This window comes from Corylus avellana, chromosome ca4, assembly GCF_901000735.1.
Source record: "Corylus avellana chromosome ca4, CavTom2PMs-1.0".
In the NCBI taxonomy this organism is placed as follows: domain Eukaryota; kingdom Viridiplantae; phylum Streptophyta; class Magnoliopsida; order Fagales; family Betulaceae; genus Corylus; species Corylus avellana.
This window is the reverse complement of record NC_081544.1, coordinates 712,060-730,467: the sequence shown is the minus strand read 5'-3', so window position 1 is coordinate 730,467 and position 18,408 is coordinate 712,060. Positions and strand designations below refer to the sequence as shown.

The window sequence follows — 18,408 nt, the reverse complement described above, 5'->3', positions numbered from 1 at the left end:
TGGGTTTTTTCTTAGAATCCGCCATTTTAATAAACAGAAAAGAGAATACTACACTTGATCTTTTTTATAGAGGGCCTCAACTCCTTGTTTAGAAGGAGGAAATCTAGAAGAAAATGGTGCTCGATCGATGCTCCTCTTTCTTCTGCTGGAAGCAAACGAAGACTGATGGTACAATGGTTTTAGTGAAAAATAGCGTGTAACAAATTTCAGCTTGGAATAAAACAGAGTGTGACCGACTTTTAGAAGCCAAAGTATATGAGGTTGTATTATTATAGCCTTTTTGGAAGCTAAAAAAAAAAAAAATCTTATAAGTATGTATTTAGGTACTTTAGATCAAGATAAATCAATCACACATGACACTAAAATTTAAGCAGTTCAGCTTAACAAACTTACATCGACCGGCATAGACGACTTGGAGAAATTCACTACAAAAAAGATGGATGCAAAATAGTAAAAAATCTCACTATCACACAATAAAGATTAAAAAAATAATACAAAAGAAAAGACCAGAGAACAAACTTATCTACTAAAGAACAAACTTATCTTTTGTTTTGGCTCCTCCAACCAAGAAAAAACCGCGACACTACAAAGCCCTACTACTACTAAAGACTCCTTTTTTTGATGCTTATTAAAAAACAAGGGCCATGTGCCTTTTTATAGTGTTAGGGAGTCAATCAACATGAGTCCAATACAAGTAGGAGAAGGACTCTAATTCCAAGTACAAGTTTTAAAGCAAACCACCAAACCGTGTAGAAGTTGTAAAAGTTGTTGGGCCTGCTCTAAATTCAAGTCACACGCAACATTTAATATTCTCCTTCACGTGTCAAACTCTCATTTAATAGACGATATTCAACATGTAAAATATTTAATTGAAATGGGAGGTGAATGACGGAAACAATGTTCGATCAATATTATATAAAATTTAATCATTTAATTTGTATTATAGTTCTACTCAAAACTGTCAATGCTGGAGCACATTTTGAATTAGTAAATGCTTAAAATTTAGCCCAGTGAGAGTGGATGAGAGAGCTGGATCAATAAAAGAGGCTCCTTGGGGGTTTTGTTTAATTATCCTCATGATTAAGAAGAGAGGAATGATATTCCATACAAAGGTTTGCAGATTATTACTCTTAATTGGTTCTGAAAAAAAAACAAAAAAATGATGATATTAAGAATATTAGATGATATTCTCTCAATGTGCAAGAGGATCTTTCGACAAAACTGCATCACCAACTATAAAGCTAATTAAGAAGACAATTTAGCATCATATCAGAATATATACCTAAGCAAATCCATGCAACAACATTGACAGCCAAGAATCCAGCCTAAGAACATGGACAATGACTTGACAGTTTCCTCAGGCACTAAACTATATATGTATACCTGATATTTCACATGATTTCATGAGATAAGTGACATTGTTGTAATTAAGGTGGTCAAACATCAGACATGTCTGATGAATTTGCAAATGAATAGAACATAGTAAGAGGACTGTAAAACAACACTAATCTAAGCACATTTAGACAAACTTCTTGTATAAATTAACAATGATCTTTCCATTGTTTCCAAGAAACATTCTAAACAAAACTAGCCAATCACAAGCTCTGGCCAAAACCATCTCTTAATTACTGCATTATTTTACACTTTAAATCTAACAAAAACCATATATAGAATATCATTAACCATGACCTTCTTTGATTTGTCATGTTCCATAAAACAACAGCTGGACCAATTTTGTATTTAACCCTAAATGAAAGTTTAAAACAGGTAATAAATTTATAATAAAATTAAGGAAAAGAGTCCCTAAAGTTCATGAATTTTGTTAGGATGACAAATAAGGACAAGAGTTTCCAACTTTTGACAATTACAAATATGAGTTTTGGCTATTTAATTTAATAAATAGATAATTGCATCCTAATTTCTATCCTTCTTTTAACTATAAAAGAGTTAGCTGTCCAATTATATATGTAGATCCAATAAAAACATCTAGAGGATTGAGATTTTATTATTAAATTGGTCGAATTTCACAAAAATTCTGCTAACTTAAGAGTTAAGTTAAGAGAGAAGGTATCTACATCTAGATCAACATTATTATGCCACATTTGCAACTATGTCCAATTATTTATTTATTTTTATTTTTTATAAAAAAAGGTGGAGATGGGAGCATGGTGAGAGGTGGACATCGACCTTCATTGCCAACCTCTGTCCCTTGGCCCTCTGTGGGAGTAGATCCTGGCCTCCACAGGGTGTGGAACAGCCAACCTCTTTTTCTTTTCTTTTTTTGTGTTTTTTCTTTTTTTTTTGGTTGACATAACTTTTCATATACGTTAAGTGTTTTTATTAGGTTTACGTGAAAAAGAAGACACATTTTTAGTGAAAAAAGAGAGATGAAATTAACTTGTTTGTAATTGTCAAGAAGTCAAAACTCAAATTTGTAGTTGTTTGGAATAGAATAAAACTCGTGATTAACAAAAAAAAAAAATATTATTTTTTACCCCCACATTCATACTATTTTTCGTGAAGCAGTGATATGCAGCACATTGTGCATGAACAGAATATATATTTATATATATATATAACACTGGCGTGCATGACTGTTCATGCACGCTAGTGTGTTGCAGATCACTACTCTTTATCGTGACATAAGTTTGAAAAATTACTTAATAGCTTATGTCACGTTAACTAGTGTAGGAAAATGTGTGTGAATTGTGAAGTGTAGCATTGCTTTATTATTAATATATTAAACTTTTTTTAAGCATATTAAAATTTATGTCAATTTCACGTTACTTGTTGTGACGCATTTTTAAGCGGCTTAATCACCTTTAAGAGGGACAAAAGTCGTGCTCACAACCTTAAATTCATAAGAGATATGCTTCGGGTCTTAAATAGTTAAATGGATATTATTTGTTAAAAAAAAAACTTATCCCACCGATTCTTCAAGTAATAAATTGAAAACAAACACGTAGAAGGCTAGACCTCAGTGCTACAAGGGTAAAACATTTTTCACTGCGAGAGAGTTTTGAATTTTAATCCGAGCCCATTTGAATTTGGTTTTAAAAAAAAAATCTTCTGTTTCATCACTGACAACAAACGGAAAACCATTTCTGATTCTGACTATCATAATTCATTTCCCAAAATGAGGTTCTGAATCTCCGAATCCCTAATTCTCCACTTGAAATCCCATAATCTCGACATCCAAGTCTCTCTCGATTTCATTTCCAACCTCCGATCACTCTCTCTCTCTCTCTCTCTGTGTTGGATTCAATTGCTGTGAATCAGTTTGAGAATCAAACATGGAGGCGATCGAAGAATTGGCTCAGCTTTCCGAGTCGATGCACCAAGCCTCCGCTCTCCTTGCTGACGAAGACGTCGACGACACCTCCTCAACCAGACGCGCTTCCACCTTCCTCAACGTCGTCGTTGTCGGCAATGTCGTAAGTTCTTTCACCCATTCGTACCTGTTTCTTTATATGTATCTGTATTGCGGTGTGAGGAATGGATTTTGGATCCAGTGGTTTTGTGAAGCTTTGTATTTGTGTAAACTAGTGGAGAGTGCAATTTGGGAGGGACTGGAATCTATTGAATCAAAGAATTGTTGATCAAAGATACCATAAGATGTACTAAAACACAATAGCAAACCAAATACAATGGGCATGGGACTAGGAATTTATCAGGAAGAATGATTAAGAAAGTATTGTAGAAATATGAAGCTTTGTCTGTTTTTTTTTTTTTTTTTTTTAAAGTTATTACTTCTGAATTTTAATGCATTCTTTCCATGGACAATTGGTCAGGGTGCTGGTAAATCTGCTGTATTGAACAGTTTAATTGGACATCCTGTTTTGGTAAGTCATATTTGGTTTGAGTCTTTGCATTCATGAAATTTGTAACTTTCTTTGACGGACTTCTGCTAATGAATATTCTTTTTTCTCCTTAAATTGGTTTATTCCCTTTAACTATATGATGAACAGCCAACTGGTGAAAATGGTGCTACCAGAGCTCCCATAAGCATTGATTTAGACAGGGACAGTTCTTTAAGCAGCAGATCAATCATCTTGCAGATTGACACTAAATCTCAACAGGTTTCTGCAAGTAAGGGCTTTCACTGAGCTGTTTATTATTTTGTCAGCTTTTATGTGTTTTAGAGGTGCTTGGTGTTAGGTAATTAGTGCATCTCATGGTACTGTTGCTGAGTTTCATATGTATGACCTTACAGTAGACTCCCCGTCATGCTGACTTTGATTATTTTAAGTTTTTCAATTTTATGTGTTGTAGGTGCTATTCGGCATTCTCTGCAGGACAAGCTAAGCAAGGGTTCACCAGGCAGGAGTCGTGATGAAATATACCTGAAACTTCGTACTAGTACAGGTTGGCCCTTAATTTTATGATATTGTTTCTTTGAGTTGTAAAAAATAGTGAAAGATAAAAAGAATAAATATACAGGATGATTATATTACATCCTCTCAACAAATTACATTGAAAATTTAAAATATCGATAAAAGGTTGAAGAATTAGAATATACTGCCCAAGGTGCAAGGAAAAATCACAATATACACAACCCAAAGTGTGTAGCCAGTTAAATAATGAATGTAAGAAAATGGTTTAAATCAGTTCCTTGTCCAATTTTATGCCGTTGAAAGCATGGTTTTTTCTCTCCCACCAAGTTTTCCACGTGGTACAAAGAGGAACTGCTCCCCAAATGTCGGTATTTTCATGACAACTAAATCTCCTTTTTCAACCTACAAACACTTCAATCATGGTTCTGAGGAATCACTCAACGGACTCCAAATCTTGCAAAGATCTAACAAATCTAATATTCCAAAGTCGAGCTCCTTCCCAAGATATTCCCAATTGGCAATGCAACTGAACCTTCCTCATCCACAGCATTCAAGAACAAGTTCAGAAATCTATTCTTCAACACAATGTCACCAGGCCGGTATCATACTAGAACCACACCTTACTACCATCTCCTATCTTAAGGAAAATCAAGGAAAAGATTCTTATTCACCCCTAATGCTCTTCCACAAACTCAGAAGATAGGATCCTCTCACATCTTTTAAAGTCCATTCATCCCAAGCAGTCATATTTTACAGTGACCTGCCTCCAAAAATGATCATGTTCCACCCCATGCCACATAGTCATTTACCTATGCTTAATTAAAAGGTTTCAATTTATGAATGCACCTGTCTTAATAGGAGAACATATTATATTCCATTCAGTTAGGTGATATTTAAATTCATCCCAATTCCTCCTCACGAGAAATCCCTATATATACACAAACACACATTTGGATACCTATTCAATATGTATACCATTGTTACTGTGTATCTGTATTGGATACTTATCATATGGGGTTACGATAGGTATTTTGAAATATTCATGCTTCCTAGTTGTACAATTCTCATGCTCTGCATCTTCTGGGCCTTTTCCGTTCTTACCATGTGCAGATGGATAATTGATCTGTGTACCAGTAATATTTAACTTCAAATTGGGACCTAGGAAATATTAATGATTTATTTTTGTTTTGTTTTATCTTTTTGTTTTAATTTATTTTTTCATTGATCACATTGACAAACCCGTAGTGAAACCAATATGTTCGAGTACATGAAATGAGCAACAATGAAGGTTTTTTGACCCTCAGGACGTTGATTAAGAATAGTGAAAAAGCAGGGCAAGCTAGATGAGTCATATGCAATTTATGTGTTTATATGCACTTATATCATGACCTTGTGTGTTATTTTATTTAGTTTGTTTTGTATTGCATTTCAGCTCCCCCATTGAAATTGATTGACTTGCCGGGGTTGGATCAAAGGAATATGGATGATTCAATGGTGAGTGGCTGTAAGTTATCTTCTCTTTAGTAACAAAATGTATTTTGTTGGGTCATTCCTAATTCTTCTTGTGGTAGAGGGTCCACAGTATGGTCATTTTGATACAATGCTTCAGGCAAATATTTATTTCTTGAGATTCTATTTTGGAAGTTCGTTTAATAATTCGAATTTTTCATTTATTTTCTTTCAGATCAGTCAACACGTTGAGCACAATGATGCTATTTTGCTAGTTATTATTCCTGCTACTCAGGTGCCAGAAATTTCATCATCTCGAGCCCTCAGAATAGCGAAAGAATATGATGCAGATAGTGGGTCTATTGTCAAACTTGCATCTCCTTATTTCCTTTTAAAAATTAGTAGTTGAATGATTTATGGCAATTGTCATGAGTTTGAGTTTGTTAGGTGTTGCATATCCTTCTTTTCAAGTATATTTTATTAGTTTTTATCCTTTTCTTTTGTTGTGGTTTACTGTAGGTACCAGAACAGTTGGCATTATTAGTAAAATTGATCAAGCAGCTACAGAACCAAAAGCACTTGCAGCTGTTCAGGCTCTTTTATTAAATCAGGGACCAACAAAAACATCTGATATTCCTTGGGTTGCTTTAATTGGTCAATCTGTTTCTATAGCTTCAGCTCAGTCTGGAAGTGGCGGTTCTGAGAACTCCTTAGAAACTGCTTGGCGAGCTGAGAGTGAAAGTTTAAAATCTATTTTGACTGGAGCTCCTCAAAGCAAGCTTGGTAGGGTAGCTTTGGTGGAGGCCCTTGCTGGCCAGATTCGTAACCGTATGAAACTTAGGCTGCCAAATCTTCTTTCTGGGTTGGTTTTTTATTTTTATTTTTTTTTTGTTCTTCATCAAATCTTGAGATTTGGTTCCCATTAAGTTATTAGCTCTGTTAAAAAAGAAGTTTGCCATAACTTTTCTATCTTTTCTATTTTGTTGTTACTGCAGATAATTTGTGTATGGTTAGTTTATTATTATTACTGATACCTTTCCTTTTATGGAACATAATAGAAAATGTTGTGCAATTATTGATATTGGCTAGAATTGGACGAGGATTGTGCAGTATATTATAGTTGTGCTTCTTTTGCTAAAAGCCTTAAACTAGTTTTGTCTGCTGAAGTGTGTCTATTTTGTTTTTGCCTTCCTTTTTCTTGTTTTCTATTGCTTTTGTTTCTTCAGGTGGGTTGTCTAGGAAGAATAGCAGAGAAAATTTTAGGGGTGATCCTGGTAGTAAATAACATTTTATTGATCTTATCCCGCAAGTCCGGACAAGTATTCATTTGCTGGTTTGAAGTGCATACTATAGCACTTACTGCATATGTTACTACAAGTTGGAGATTACTAGATTGCAGTGGATTTTAATGACAATTTGTAGATAGTTGTCTGTTTTCACATATTAGCTCATATGTTACTGAAGGCAAGCTAGCTTGTTTTCTTTTTTTTTTTAAAAAAAAAGTGGCAAGCTAGCCTAGTTGAGAAGGGAGTTATGAAATTTAAAGCTCTTTCCTGCTTCTTGATGCCTTCGTAAGATATTTGTGTCAGCAAGTTGTGTTACATGAACACATGGAAATATCCATTTTGGTATGTGCCCTTCGACCTAAAATGAGACAGTTCTGTTATGAAGAACTAATTTGTGTTCTACTTAGCCAAAAAGAAGGAACTAATTTTTGTTCCATAATCGCATAGTAACATTTACTACCACTTGATGTTGCTCTTGTATGTTTGGTAGTATCATTCTCATTCTCATTCTAAAATTAATCTATGGTTTTACATATTAGCACATAAGATTATGAAGTGGTGACTATAAGTGGGTTCCTATTGTCTGTATGTTTCATTTGTAATCAGAGTTATTGTACCTCTATTACTTTTTGACACTTACGTTCTTTGACAACACTGCAGTCTTCAAGGAAAGTCTCAAATTGTTCATGATGAATTAGTAAGACTTGGCGAGCAAATGGTTCATACTGCTGAAGGTACAAAAGCTATAGCTTTGCAGCTCTGCCGTGAATTTGAGGACAAATTTCTTCTACATATTACGGGTGGTGAGGTCAGTAGTTCTTAAAAGTAGCACATGATAATTTTCTTTCGGTGACGCAAAATAGCAGCCAACAGATGTATAAGGAAGAATCTGTATATCTCCAACACGCTGCCATGTTGAAGACCTAATATAGGTATCTAAAATTTTTAGATATGTCTGTGTCCTCTTAAGGTGTCTAGACGGCTTAGGAAGGGTGCCTGATCAATGATAATTGTACTATTCCAGTTTTCTTACTGTCACCATTCAACTCTTTCTAGGCCTAGCAGGAATCCATGCTTTGTTTAGCTTTAATTTTGTAAAACCTGTTAACCAGATTCCTTTCATGGTTTTGGTTGTTTGATCTGTTGTTTTGCTGCCACTTCTTTGTAGTCATGGTCTTACAAATAGATAGCCACTAATGTACTGTTTCAGAAATTTTGTTCTATAAGCAATATTTAGCTTCTGTCACAAATTTTCTTTGCAGGGTAGTGGTTGGAAAGTTGTTGCTAGTTTTGAGGGAAATTTTCCTAACAGAATCAAGCAGCTCCCTTTGGACAGACATTTTGACATAAACAACGTCAAAAGGGTAGAGTCCATTTCTTATTTCATTTTCCTTTTGGCCTTTTTTTGACTTGTAATGCTTTCAGGGCTTTTCTTTTGATATGGCACTTTTCAACTTTTATTAGATTGTCCTAGAAGCAGACGGTTATCAACCTTATCTTATATCTCCAGAGAAAGGGTTGAGGTCCTTAATAAAAGGTGTCCTAGAACTGGCGAAGGAACCATGTCGTCTATGTGTTGATGAGGTATACTGTGCCTTGGGGTTTACACTTGTCTCTTCTAACTTGCGCTTGTTTGTTTTTATTTTATATGTGTTTATGTTTTGTTGAATTTTTGTGTATGCTTTGCTTATCTGCTTTTTAATTTTTTCTGCCATGTAACTCTATTTGGTACAGTTTTTAATTAAAAACTTAACAGGAAACACAAGGGCTTGCATTAAAGTATGGCCAAATGTCTACATGCACAAAGCGTATGTGATGATGGCCTGTGCATGTGATTAATTTATAATTTGGCATAACAAGAAGTGCCCTATCTTGAATTCATATTGGTGTTTATTTGATTGAACTTCCCATGGCATTGTATTTTAATATCAGCGGAAATGTATTCTACTAGTTCACCAAACTTATTGTTCACCCCTTATTTTATGCCATATCTCTAATAGTCCCAACATGAGCACCCTATGTCCTGCTGTAGATTATAATTTAGTGGTGCTGACTTACGCATGCAAATAGAAGGGCAACTTGAGTGGACCACATGCAAATCTGGCGGAGATATGATCTGTCTTTTACAATATATGATCAACTCTTTTCATCTTTAGGTGAAAGAGTAGTTTTAAGCAAGCACCTGGTGTAAGGGCATTGATCAAGGAATAAGTTTTCTTTATCAATGGATTAGGGGAATTCACTTTATGAATGTAGTGAAGGAAGTGAAAACTATACTTGATCAATAGTCCTGAGTCATTTCACAATACCTAAATTAATATTTGGGTGACTACCAAAATAGGTGCATCGAGTACTTGTGGATATAGTTTCTGCTGCTGCGAATTCTACGCCTGGGCTTGGAAGATATCATCCTTTTAAGAGAGAGGTAATAATGGCTTACACTTGTTACGTATATAGTCTGTGTCTGTAGCTAGATTTTTGAATGTTCATCTGTTGTTAAATTTTCTAATCAGGTTGTGACAATTGCAACTGCCGCACTTGATGTGTTTAAGAATGAGGCAAAAAAAATGGTGGTAGCGCTAGTGGATATGGAACGTGCATTTGTTCCACCTCAACACTTTATTCGTTTGGTGCAAAGGCGGTATGCTCAATTAGAAATCTTGTTATATATTCAGTTTTCTTTTAAAAGAAATTCAGGAACTATGAAAATATGCTTTCTCTGTAAGAGCTGATATACTGCTTTAATTGTGTATGTTCTGGCAGTTCCACTTCTAATTTGGTTATGTTGCTTATGTTATATATTTTTTGATTGTGAAGTATCAACCAAAGACTAGTATGTTATGTTTCTCTGTTCTCATGTAATATATTTTTTTGGATAAGTAATGGATGTCATTAATAAGCGCTATTCCCTTGTAATATATATGCGTAACTGTAGGCTCTTGATTGTAAACATTCTGTTTTTATTTATTTGGTAACAGTCTGATAGGATAAATTGGAGGAAAATCATAATCCATGTAAGTCTTACCAATATTAAATTTAAAGGACATTAATAGCGTTCAACTCTATCAAAACTAAAGAGGGTAAAGTATTCTAAATTAATTCTCTCCCATAAAACATTTGAAGGTACTTATTTTTAATAAATTCTATTCAGAATGAAATGCATTGAAAATGAGATTTAGGGTCCGTTTGGGTTTGCGATTTTAAAACGTGCGATTTAAAAGCTATTTTAAAATGTGCAATTTGAAAATGCAAATTTAAAAAATGTAGTTAAGCGTTTAGTAAAATTGCAGTTTGGCCTTTAAAATTGCAATTTAATATTTAAATCGTGTATTTTAAAAATGCACCCTCTTACCTACTATTTGGAAACCCAATTTTTTATATTTTATTATTATTATTATTTTAATGTTTTCAAATCGCAATTTTTTGAAAACGCACTCTAAAACGATATATTTTCTGCGATTTACTTTAAAATCGCACTTTTGGTCTGCGAAATCGCAATATCAAACACATTCTTAGTATGGCAGACCCATTTGAAGTCACCTTCAGCTAATGCCAAGCACCTTTCTTTCTTGCTTTGTGAAACCTTGCATTTTCATTTTTCTTTGATAAGTAATGTTGTATATATCAAAAAGTGCAGAGGGATGCAACCCTTTACAGGAAGTATACAAGAGAACGCCTAAGTAGAAGAGGAAAATAGAACTAGAAAGTCAAAAAATCTAATCATTAAGGGAGCTAAACAAGCAGGTAAACATATTAAAAAAGGAAAAGGACTTGAGCTTCTCCAAGGTCCTCTCTTGGTCTTCAAAATTTCTCTCATTTCTTTCCCTCCCATGTGAGCTACAGTTCATTGGCTTTAAGTACCTAGACAATTACCTCAGTTTTATATACAAATGTGTATAATTTGTGGAAAAGATTTCTTTATCATTTATGAGTGTGCCTTACTGTTGTACAATAGTTACTTATCATTGTAGTTCTCCAAGAGTTTCTTCTGTTTTAAGTTAGGCTTTTGGATGGTTTGCAATTATGTCTTTCTGATCTTCAGTATCTAACTTGACCAGAATGGATAGACAGCGCCGTGAAGAAGAGCAAAAGAATCGTTCTTCCAAGAAGGCACCTGAGGCAGAGCAGTCCATTTTGAATAGGGTGTGGACTTATGACTTTCTGTACAATAAATTGGAGGCTCAAAGTTATCATATTTCACATAAATAAGTGCTTTGATGTCTTTATATCCCTCAAATGCATGATGGAATATCCTTTTAATTTGGATTTACAACTGTATTCTTGGTTCCCAATTGTAGGCCACCAGTCCTCAAACAGGTGAACAAGCTCGAGGAAGCTTAAAATCAATGAAAGACAAATCCAGTCAGCAAGAGAAGGATGTGCAAGAGGGATCAGCCTTGAAAACTGCTGGGCCTGGTGGCGAGATAACAGCAGGTTTGAGCATAATCAGTTTGAACATTGTAATTGTTGGTCTGAAAAGTCTTGCATTGTTCCAGATTACGTTAACAATCTGGTTATACGTTAAAATGATAATGTTGCATGAAAGAGTTTTTTAAAATGAACTTTGAGATTTAAGAAAATTTCTCAGATATGAGTTTTAATTTCTCTTAACCGTTTTATTCAATATTCTTTATGTAACTAGACTGTCAACAGGAGAAGTCAAATTCACAAGTGTATTCAATACATTGGTTAAAAAGTTTGGATAACTATGTGATGTTCCATGAAACTTTACATAGAATTATAGAATGAGAGTTGGCTATTTTTTGTGAAGCATCATTTGAATTTTCTAAACTACTATCATGAGGTGGATGGTTTAAGTTACTTAAAGTTTGTGTTCCTCTATTTGATTCAAGATCAGTTTGGGCTCCTGATATGGTCATGCATCAGTATGACGGCCATAAGCTTGACTTGCATTAGTTTATTATAAAACTCTACACTGAGAATAGTATCTTTGGGATGGGAAAAATGATCTTTTCATATTTGAGTTTCTTCGTGATTTGTCTTCTTTAGTAACTGAATTGCGCTAGTAACAAAAAAAAAGGTTTTTGAATCAGAGGTTGGTGAACAGTGATGGTAGAACTAAGGAGATGAAAATCTCTTAATTTTCTGTATTTTGCTCATTGCTGCAATAGTAAGTCTGGTGGTCCTTATACCAGTTTACAAGAAGAGAGTTATGAATTGTAGTTGGAGCCTTATATATGAGCATTAGTGTTATGGATTTATTGGCTTCGGCCTAAGGTGGTCCTCCTATGTGGTGAATAGTGTGGTAGTTCTTTTGCGATTGAAATATGCTTGCATTGAAATATATGCATAGTGAGATTGAAATATATGAATAGTGTCAGTGTGGTAGTTCTTTTTCTTCTTCTTCTACTTTCCAAAGTCCTACGAGGAAGGAATTCCTTTACTTTACCTGAATCTTCACATCTTTGGACATATGTTTAGTGATCCTTCATAGCAATCAAGTGAATTTGGTGTTGCTAGTAGTTTATATGTTTGGTGCTTGTAATCTTCTCTTTGCGGTTTGTTAAATAAGTTGCACAAGCTTGATGGATGTCTGATTATGGAACTTTAATTAGTTTGCGTCTGCAAAGGGTAACAACCTTCTATTGATTAGGGAGGTCCTTTTTATTTTTTTTTATTTTTTATTTTATTTTTTAATCATTGATATGTGCTCCGTATTTTCAGGATTTTTATTGAAGAAAAGTGCCAAAACAAATGGGTGGAGTAGACGGTGGTTTGTTTTAAATGAGAAAACTCGGAAGGTTAGTAGATTAGTCTGTTTGGATTATTACTGTGCTTGATATTTTATGGGTTTTTTGCAGTTTTTGGTCTTGTTATATCATATTTGACTCTCTCACACTTGTTATATCTTATTTATTTATCCTATAAAAAATATTACAGAAAAATCTATTGCATCGTATGATTAGAATTCTGGTTAATATTGACCAAAAAGAAACATCGATGGAATAAAAACATGTTATATATACAGTAGAATAGATTTCCTCATGTTGATCTTGATTTCTTCTAAAATTCTTTTATCAAAGTGCACATAAGCATGGTTTGAGGCCGAGGTAAACAAGGCTCACATGTAGCTACTCGCACTTGGCAGTTGGCACCTTAAGTGAGGCACAGCTTATGCACAAAAGGATGTGTGTTTTTGCAAAGATTATGGTGCAAATATGTGCATTCGTATCTTATTTTTATTGACCGAAATTTTGATATCTCTTCTGTAATCATGTTGGTTGTAGTTTACTGCTTTCACTCTGGTGACTCATTTTTGACAATAATAGAATTAAAGTAAAGGAATCCTAAACCCTAGTTTTCTTCTACCAACCCTAGCTCTGCTCGGTACTATTCTTTTTAAGTAGTTTTAACTTTCAAACGTTGCTTGAGCATGACAGCATTGTGACAATGAATGTGTTAGATAGTCATGCACTTGAGTAGTTAAAATTGATTTCATGTATTTCAGCATTTACATTGATTACATGATTGCATATTGCAAAGTTGCTTTTCTGAATACATTTCTTTGCAGCACTACTTATATTCTGTCAGAAAAAATTGCTTTTACTGAACTCCGCCTCGCATCTTTGCATTTCATTGGGCTCTAGGAGACCTGAGTGCTTAAGTGCGCTTTAGGATTAATAACCCTGGTGGAGTTTAAATGTGTCATCTCAATGATTAGGACACTGAATGCAATTGTTCTGATCTCTATCATTCGGATTGTCTTGTAGTACCTATAATTATCTTTTAGTTGATGTAGTATGTTTTGATTTTATATTGCAGCTTGGATATACTAAAAAACCAGAAGAAAGACAGTTCCGTGGAGTCATCACTTTGGAGGTATCAATTTCTTGTTAGTTTCTTGAGATGCATGCAAGGGATAGATTATCTATTATTATGTTAGCAAATTCAAGTGTAAATGCATGTATTGAATCTTGGGAGCTGCTTCCTTATGCAAAAATGCTGAAGGTTAGGACTGTCTCCAAGACCCTGCTTTGGTGGAACCAACGCCATAATAATGCTTTTGTTAATTTGACTGAATTTTTCTGTTTTGCTTAAATGAGGTTAAATGGCTGTTCCACTTTTGTCCATGGTTCCCAGCATCCTTTGGAGATGGGTAGTTGCATCTCCTTGCCCTGTGTTAGTAATTGCTTTAGCACCTGGTTCTATGAGTTCATCTATAGAAATTTTAAGGTTCTGACTCGAGATTTATTTGACTATTGTAACGAACCACATGCTTGCTAGATAGACCCCACTTATTGGAGGAAAATGTCAAAGGAAAAAAGAAAATTTCAACCTTCATTAAACTTAATATCCAAACCCTAGGACAGCTCATGTTTGCAGTGACTGTATATTCTTGGTGAAAAGTTGATGCAGCTATGGAAGATAGGTCAAGTTGCTGTGTTTAGAGTGATTTTCAGTTTTGGCAACTAAGAGTTTTGGGACTTGTCTTATATGATTTTGAAGGTCAAGTCATTAGGAGTCTAGCGTTAAAGCTGTTACTCCTTCCGTCCCTCAACAGATAAAAGTACAAATTGACATCTTATGAGCATGGATCCTACAGAGATGAGGATGTCTAGATAGATGTTGCAACAATAGGAAAGATAGGGTAGGGAATGAAGTTATTTGTGAGAAGATGGGGGTTGGCACTAATTGAGGATAAAATGAGTGAGTCATATAAAAGGTTTTAGATATGTGTAACAAAGACCTGCATTGCGCCCTTCTGCGCTTTGACTGAAGGTACATTATTTATTAAAAAAAAGAAAAAGAAAAAAAAGAAGAAAGGCCTGCAACTGCACCAATGCAAAAGAGTGACTATATTAATTTGGAAGGAGCAAAAAGGACCACAAAAAAAAAAAATGACGTTTGTAGTAGTTTTAAAGAAAGACATGGCTGTGAGACAGCTCAACAAGAATATGGCCCCAGATGAGAGATCCAGTGGATTGTGGCATAAAAAGATTCGTGTCTTTGCTTGTATACAGTATACATGAACTTAGTTCCATACTTCACAAATACTGTCAATGTATCTTATGTTTCAACTTTAATGCCAATCAGGTATATTTTGGTACTATTTGTATTAGTCTTTGTTAAGTAGAATTTTTATAAAAAAACCAAAAAGAGCTCAAATAGGTATATACAAGATATCCAAATTATGGGTCAATAAATTAAGAAATGATGAGCATTGAATATTGCTTAATATGATCATCTAGTCATAAAGAAATCTTAAGAACCTGAATTTAAGTGATAAGGGGTGTTCAGCACTATTGAAGGTGCGATTGTTTCATTCTCCATTTCTTACTGTATGTGGTACATATTTGGATTGAATTTCATCCTATGAAAGTTAAGACTTACCTGTAAATATAATTTATATTCTAAAATTATGTGAAGAGAATGGGTTTTGACTTCTGCTCACCTTTTTTTTCCCAACTATGAGTTTGAACTTAATGAGTTAGTATCATTTAACATATCTTGTGCACTAATGCCTTTATCTCCTAATATTTGGATGAGATGATCAGGAATGCAATATAGAGGAAATGTCTGAGGAGGAAGAAGCCCCTTCAAAGAGTTCCAAGAATAAAAAGGCCAATGGACCAGATTCTGGAAAAGCACCCAGTCTTGTTTTCAAGATTACTAGCAAGGTTCCATATAAGACTTTATTGAAAGGTAGTAGTATATCCATCTTGATTGCCTCTTTGTTTTTGCAGAATATTTTCCTTTATATCCCTCTCTGGTTGAGTTGCGTGCCAATAGATTTTTCAAATATGTATTTTGCAGCTGACAGTGCTGTTGTGTTAAAGGCTGAGAATATGGCAGATAAGGTTGAGTGGTTAAATAAGTTGAGAAATTTAGTCGGGCCTTCCAAAGCAGGTGAAGTGAAGGGTGAATCTGGTCTTCTCATTCGTCAAAGTTTTTCTGATGGTTCTCTTGTGAGTTGCTCAGCAAAGCTGATTACTTATACATGTTCAATTTCATAGCATAAATTTTTACGAGCCCCTCAATTTTTTGTGTTTTGTAATGTGTCTGGGATTTTTTTTTTAAAAAAAAAAGACATATGGAGGTCCCGCTTGTTTCTTCTTAGAGAATCCGTATTAAATATTGTGCTCGTTCCAGCTGTGTGTTCTCTTGATGTGCTTTGAGCAAGGGGATGTGTATAGTTAACGTTTGTTTTAGCAGTTTTTAGATCCCTTATGGAGAATTAAATATTCTCAATGTTTTTAAACTTGTAGGCAATCTTTCCTGTATCTTTTTTGCTGGCCTAGCTAGTTTCACACGTCTCTGAACATATATCTTATGTGTGTACTTGTATAGGATACAATGGTTAGAAAACCTGCTGATCCAGAGGAAGAGCTCCGATGGATGTCCCAAGAAGTACGCGGTTATGTTGAAGCTGTTCTTAACAGCCTTGGTGCAAATGTCCCAAAAGTCAGTTTATTCTCTCAATGCCAATCATCATTTCTTTGACTCTTTCACTGTATAGTTCTCTTAACATCTGTCAGTAACTGTTCGGGCTGAGCAGGCTGTTGTTCTTTGCCAAGTAGAGAAAGCCAAGGAAGACATGCTTAATCAGTTATACAGTTCTATCAGGTTAGCAACATATCGATTTCCCGTTATTTCTTCTAAGATGCATGGTTGCATATCATTTTCTTCCCATTCTGTTATGAAAGCATGCTTTTCATGTGCTATAGGGCAAATACAAGCTTAGCAGCAAGAGACAAGTCTTAATTGTAATAGACATGCTTATGTGGGCTTCGTTTATATTCTTTTAAATGCATTTCTGGCTGGATGTTGTCCTGAAGATTTAACACCTTTTAAACAGTTGCAACTTCAAAACATGCATGTATGATCCAAACATAACCATTGGTTTTTTTATTATCAAATTAGTCCATAATTATGCAAAAAGAATTTCATGTTCACTCTTTTGTTGGTAGTGCCCTAAGCACAGCCAGGATTGAAGAGCTGATCCAGGAAGATCAGAATGTAAAGCGTAGGAGGGAGCGTTTTCAGAGACAGTCCTCTCTTCTTTCAAAACTCACCAGGCAACTTAGCATCCATGACAATCGGGCAGATGCTGCCTCTAGCTGGTCCAGTGGTGGGGGTGGAGCAGGTAAATATGGCTGCATGTATTGCAGACCTCTATTTTCACTTTTGTGTGTATGTTGTGTTTTGCTTCTCAACTGGAAAGGTAATATTTTTTACAGAATAGAAGACACACTCCTTCCATTTATGTCAAGTAATTCCATGAAATTCTTATTCCAATTTGTTACCTATGTGAAAAGCTTGCTTTCCTGTCTAATTGGGGCCAGCTGAACATATAGAATTAATTTTATAATTATGAGTACATTCTATCATTCAGAGTTGAATCCTTTGAGAGATCGTCTCAAAGTTAATTTCACCAGTTGCAGAACTTTACCTCTTCCTATATCTCTGTAATTCTTGAGGATAACTGTTACTTATTGGTAATCATTTTTTAACTTTATTATTATTATTTCTCTGTAGAGAATGTCGTTGGAAATGTAAAACTCATCCATATATCAGAGTTTGACCTTTGGAAAAATTCCTTGTTTGGATGTTCCCATTTGAAACACAAATTCTCCTAATATATCATCCGTCTTTGGAACACTTTATGTTGTCTGCGAAATCTTTTATAAAAAGTTTTGAACTTTGATTAAAAGGATAACTTTTTCAGTAATTGGAATTTAAATTGTCCTTGGTCTTTCTCTTGTAATTCTTTTTTTTTTTTAACTGATTTCTACCTATTCCTTTGTGCAGAGAACAGCCCAAGAACCCCTGGATCGTCATCAGGGGATGACTGGAGGTCAGCATTTGATGCTGCTGCCAATGGACCCGTTGACTCGAATGGTGGCTCATCTAGGTTTGGGGCCAATGGTCACAATCGAAGGTATAGCGACCCGTCCCAGAATGGTGATGCAAGCGCAGGCTCAAACTCCAGCAGTCGGCGCACGCCTAACCGATTACCGCCCACTCCGCCACCATCCACTTCAGCTTTTAAGTATTAGAATGGGACTAGTTGCTAATTTCATGCATTATGTTGAGTGGGTGTTGCTCCTGCTGAGATTGAGCTTTTCCCAAGCTCAAGTTATGTTACAGTGGCTCCGTAGAAGCCCAATTGGTCTGTAGATAAATCTTACAGCTACAACTGTGATTTTTGCAGTGTATTTTCTGTATGCTAATCAAATTTCCTTCCTATTTGGGCGGAGGGAAGAGGAGGGGATAGTGCTTTTTCCCTCTTCCCCTTTCATATGCTTTAATGTAATTGATTGTAATGAATCTGATTTTAGATTTATACAATTTCATACATAAGTTATAGCATCTAACTT

At 34.9% G+C, this 18,408-nt stretch overlaps 1 protein-coding gene across 1 annotated transcript; it reads left to right on the top strand.

Annotated features, from left to right (window-relative positions):
- The first annotated feature begins 3,069 nt into the window (after window positions 1-3,069).
- On the top strand, window positions 3,070-18,400 carry LOC132177492 (dynamin-2A-like). Its single transcript, XM_059589837.1, has 22 exons — window positions 3,070-3,434; window positions 3,792-3,842; window positions 3,969-4,089; window positions 4,273-4,365; window positions 5,767-5,828; window positions 6,019-6,136; window positions 6,303-6,645; window positions 7,730-7,877; window positions 8,332-8,433; window positions 8,534-8,653; window positions 9,411-9,494; window positions 9,583-9,710; window positions 11,128-11,212; window positions 11,368-11,503; window positions 12,755-12,831; window positions 13,853-13,909; window positions 15,586-15,733; window positions 15,845-15,996; window positions 16,379-16,492; window positions 16,587-16,654; window positions 16,999-17,174; window positions 17,840-18,400. Exons 1-22 carry the CDS (start codon window positions 3,294-3,296, stop codon window positions 18,085-18,087), a joined length of 2,772 nt encoding a protein of 923 aa, XP_059445820.1. The 5' UTR covers window positions 3,070-3,293; the 3' UTR covers window positions 18,088-18,400.
- Window positions 18,401-18,408: the final 8 nt, after the last annotated feature.

Excerpts from the sequence above, each read along its gene's own strand:
- LOC132177492 (XM_059589837.1), top strand. The coding sequence starts at position 3,294 with ATGGAGGCGATCGAAGAATTGGCTCAGCTTTCCGAGTCGATGCACCAA. Across the intron at positions 8,654-9,410 it reads GTCGTCTATGTGTTGATGAG|GTGCATCGAGTACTTGTGGA; the intron begins GTATACTGTGCC and ends CTACCAAAATAG. Across the intron at positions 16,655-16,998 it reads CAGTTATACAGTTCTATCAG|TGCCCTAAGCACAGCCAGGA; the intron begins GTTAGCAACATA and ends TTTTGTTGGTAG.